Consider the following 4,295-nt stretch of genomic DNA (forward strand, 5'->3'; position numbering starts at 1 on the left):
TATTGATGTTTTACCGCCATCAGCTGGTGTGGAGCAGCAAAGTTTGAATGCAAAACGTTGTAATTGAGTATTTTTACACTGTTATATTTCTACTTTTACTTGAGGAAAATGTCTGATTTTCCTCCATCTCTTAAGTAAATATTATCTGTGTATTTACAGTTGTAAACAGAGTTCTTCACTGTGTTTTTATCAGTGTTGTTATTATTATTATTCTCAGTATTTATTGCATGCCTTTTATCTTAAGTCTGTAGATGCTGCTGGAACTTGTGAATTCCCCTTGCGGATTAATAAAGTATCTAATCTAATCTAATCTAATCTAAAATATCTGATCATGTATGTGTTTTATCATAATTTCCCACCACTAAAGCCTGATGTTGCACTGTCTTGTCATTAAGGCTCCAGACTCCATTACTTTGTGTTAACACTCCAAAAACTGATGCTATTGTTTATGGCAACTATGAAGGTAGACATTAACAAATTATATTTTCAGGTTCATCAGTTGTTTTTGGTGACGTTAGATGAACTTTGCAAAGCATCACTAAGTCACTCTCATATTCACCAGCATGGATATGCTTTTAAGTTGAAATTGTTTATTATACTTTACAGAATGTGCAACAGAAATACAGTGGATTAAAGTGTATGAGGTCAAATGGACAGCAAATCTTTCCTACATACGAAGTTCAAGTTTAATTCATTCAGCAGAAATCAACTCCTTTCAAAATATCAAAAATCTTTTCAATGTGATGATTAAATTGAATGGTGATATTTTTATTATTAAAAAAGATAAAATGAGGTTTCAGCAATTCAGAAAAAGCCCTTTAACTTCCATCATCAGGTGTAAATCTACTGAGAGCAAAACTCAGCTGATGCGTTGCAGGCTGCTGTCTGGCTGTTTCTCAGTGTCTCACTCAGGTTTATGCAAATACATTTTAAAAAGAAATAACTGGCTGGGTCACATGCACAAACAATTCTTCATCAAAAGTGGCATGCTCTCTTAGTTGTCTGTTTATTAGGAACACCTAGCTAAAACTGTGCTGTAATAAATTCTGCTTCCATATAATGTTCAGTTCGTGTTGAAGCTGTTTTCACTGAGCTGTTAAGGTGCTGATTCTGCTTTATGGTCATTTTGAAAGCTCCAGTTGAAATGCATTGTGTTATACTGAGATATTTTTTAATATGTAAAACCATCTTTAATAAAAACATGAAAATGACCAATGAGATGGTAGTTTCCTAAAGATAACACCACAATATTATGTTCAGTTGCGCTACTGAGGGTTTAATTGCACACTATTCTTTTCTGTCTAATTTGTCTTTAACTCAAAGTCATTCCTCTGCCTGAGCAGGCTGTGGAAAACTTTTTCAGGGATCAGGAAGAAGTTTCTGTTCCGTTCCAGGTCCTGAGCATTTATAATACGCATCACCAGAGCTTGTTGTATGGCTGGAGACTCACAGGGGTGATGTTGCACATTGTGACTCACATTCCTCCCTGGCTCAATGACTAACAGGCCCAGCATGCTGGCTTCCTCTTCCCTGCTATATTCAGTAGAATTGTTGAGTGTGTTTCTGTTCATCTCAGCGGGGTCATCGCTTCCTTTTGACGCATTGACTCCAAACTCTCTGGATCCATGTGTCTTACAGCTTCTGCTAATTTCAGCAGTTGAATTAATTATATTAGTCTCATTAAATGTATCAGTTGAGGTACTTGGATTAACCTGGCTAATGTTAAAAAGGTGATTACTTGAGCAGGTCATATTGGTTACACTAGATGTGTTGGTTTGTCCTGGTCCATCAGCTGTCCGGGGTTTGGGTTTATGTGGACCTGGAGCTGCAGTCTCCTGGATGTTTTTGCGTAGATAGGCTGTGTAGCCCTGAACCAGGCGACTTAACCCCGTCTTGTATGACAGACGCAGTGACTCTGTTGATCCCACTGGCACAGAGTGCAGTCGGACCTGTTGGAGCAAGTATAAAGGTGAATTCAGATCAGCCACAAATCCTCTGGAGTTATGTTCACATTGGATGATTAAGCACCTCATGACTGGTGGATGGGCATGTACTAACAAGAATTCAATTAAAATACTGTATGCCCTTTTTTTAACCTGTACCACAATCCTTCCCTAATTTTAAACCTGCAATAAGAGCAGATGTTTATACTGCAGCAGAAATCAAAACGCACATTTTAACTTTAAGCTGTTTTCGCCGTCCTCACCTGGTGGATTCTCATGTGCAGATGAAATGCAGCTCCTGTCAACCACTGCTGCATGGACTCTGAACTCATTCTCTTCTTATTGGTCATCCTCTCGTAATGATCAATCAGCTCAAGTTTCAGCCAGCTGTCGTAGAGCTCTGTGGTCTCAGCCATCTTCTCCTGGTCATTGGCGATGCCAGGGATCAGGTGGAGGTAACTGTGGATAATCCAGCCAATCCTCGAGGAGCTGCTGATGCCAAAAATCCTCTTAGCTTGAGATCTCTGAGTTGATAGCCCCCCCTCTGTCGATCCTTGTGCTCGGACCTGGTGAGATAGCAGAAAAGAAAGGCCTGACAGAGACACAAGCCTGTGAAAACAAATTCAGAAGAGATTTAAATAGTAGTACTTGGGCCCAGCTCATACACAAATCAGGTTTCTGGTACTGATCAGGGAACGACAGGTGTAATGTTTACCATGTTTATCATGCTAATATCTGCTAATCGGTACTAAATACTAACTAATATACTAATACTTTTCTGGGTATTTGGTCAAAAAGTATTGGAAAAATGAACATTTTGACCTGATGATGGTGCTAGAGGAAAATTTATGTTTTTTCCAGTTATTATAATTCATCCTGGGGTGGCCTTGAATATCTATTCATTTCTTCAAAGTGCATTCAGCAGCAAAATTCAGAGCTTGAAACATCTTTGTGGAAGAACTTGACAGTTGACACTCTCATTTCATTTAATCATTTCACCCATTCTTTACATATTAACTTAATTTATTTCTGTATTATTTACCATAAAATCTCTTGAGAAACCTTTCTAATGCTACAACAGTGTGTCTGTATTGTAAAAATCAAGCTAAGAAAAGAAAACAAACACTGTACTTTGCCCAGTCCTGTCAGGATCTTGGCTGTAGCTACTTGGTAACAGGACTAAGGAGTCCACAGCTAGAAATTTTGACCTGATGATGGCGCTACATGTAAAATCAAAAGAACCAAAAGTAAACAAAGACGGTGAACATCTGCACCAGATTTCATGGAAATCAATCCAACAGTTGGATATTTCTCTAAAAACAAAATGTCAGTCTTAAATTGGTGCTTGAAGTAAATTAAGTCCAGTTAAGTCAAGTTTTTTTAGTACTGCAGAGACCGGTATTCAATATATACACACAAACCTCTTTTTACCTACTTGTTGGGCAACCTGGTCAAAAAGCATGGACAGGGCCAAAGCAACAACCCCCACTCCTCCACAGGTGACCCTGCTGCTGCCTCCCAGCTCTCCACTCAGGCCGAGGCTGAACTGTGCCTGCTGCTCCCTGCTCATGCTCCGCTGTAAGAAGGCATACTGATGCTGCAGCGCTGCAGACGAGTCCAGTGACAAGAAGGTGGTGAGGACCGGATCCAAGGAGATATCTGGGATGATGTTGGCATCTCGAGCCACAGAGAACAGCTCCTGGACGGTGGCTGGAGAAGGAAGACACAAACTGCGACCCATCAGGATCATGGCTGTCTCTGAGTGTCTAACCAGTGTGTGTGTGTTGGTACATGTATGTGTGCGAAACAAGCCTGCTTGTTATCTGTGTTTCAGACCCTCTGTGTGTGTTTATTTGCCCCAGTCAGAGTGACGTTATCAGCACAGCCAGTCCAACAAAGCACTCATGCATACAAATACAAATGCATAACCCAGTAGTTCGAATGAAACAAAGCCTTATACACACACATACAGTAGTTACAGGAAGATCTGCCTTATTTTCCTGCAGGGAAAAAACCAGTGGTAGTAAAAACACAGCTGTTACACGATTTTTGTCAAGTGGTAGTCTATTTGGTACCACTCTCTGATAAGGCACCATTCACATGACGGGTTTAAATAGTGTAATTATTAAATAATTTACTCATGCTTAAACCATTAATAATAACAACTTTTGGGTTGCCAGGTTCTGGAAAATCCTCCATCAGCATGACATTTTAATTTATCAGGGAGACCCCCCCAATGAACTGTTTGATTGCCTTCCCCCTTTATATAGATTTATTCTATTTCTCCTGCCAAAGGTTGAAAGTGCAGGATTTATTTGAAATGTGGCTCAGTGGCACAAAACACCGTCCCAT

General features: G+C 39.9%; 1 protein-coding gene across 1 annotated transcript; it reads right to left on the reverse strand.

The window, feature by feature from the left end:
* Positions 1-554: 554 nt before the first annotated feature.
* Positions 555-3,792, reverse strand: LOC108893356 (uncharacterized). Its single transcript, XM_018691328.2, has 3 exons — positions 3,379-3,792; positions 2,207-2,509; positions 555-1,949 (listed from the first exon to the last, which is right to left on the reverse strand). Exons 1-3 carry the CDS (start codon positions 3,691-3,693, stop codon positions 1,302-1,304), a joined length of 1,266 nt encoding a protein of 421 aa, XP_018546844.2. The 5' UTR covers positions 3,694-3,792; the 3' UTR covers positions 555-1,301.
* Between the last annotated feature and the right edge of the window lie 503 nt (positions 3,793-4,295).

The sequence above is a fragment of the Lates calcarifer genome, linkage group LG20 (assembly GCF_001640805.2).
Source record: "Lates calcarifer isolate ASB-BC8 linkage group LG20, TLL_Latcal_v3, whole genome shotgun sequence".
Lineage (NCBI taxonomy): Eukaryota > Metazoa > Chordata > Actinopteri > Centropomidae > Lates > Lates calcarifer.

Excerpts from the sequence above, each read along its gene's own strand:
- LOC108893356 (XM_018691328.2), bottom strand. The coding sequence starts at position 3,693 with ATGATCCTGATGGGTCGCAGTTTGTGTCTTCCTTCTCCAGCCACCGTC. Across the intron at positions 2,510-3,378 it reads TTGACCAGGTTGCCCAACAA|GTCCGAGCACAAGGATCGAC; the intron begins GTAGGTAAAAAG and ends CTATCTCACCAG. Across the intron at positions 1,950-2,206 it reads TGCACATGAGAATCCACCAG|GTCCGACTGCACTCTGTGCC; the intron begins GTGAGGACGGCG and ends TTGCTCCAACAG.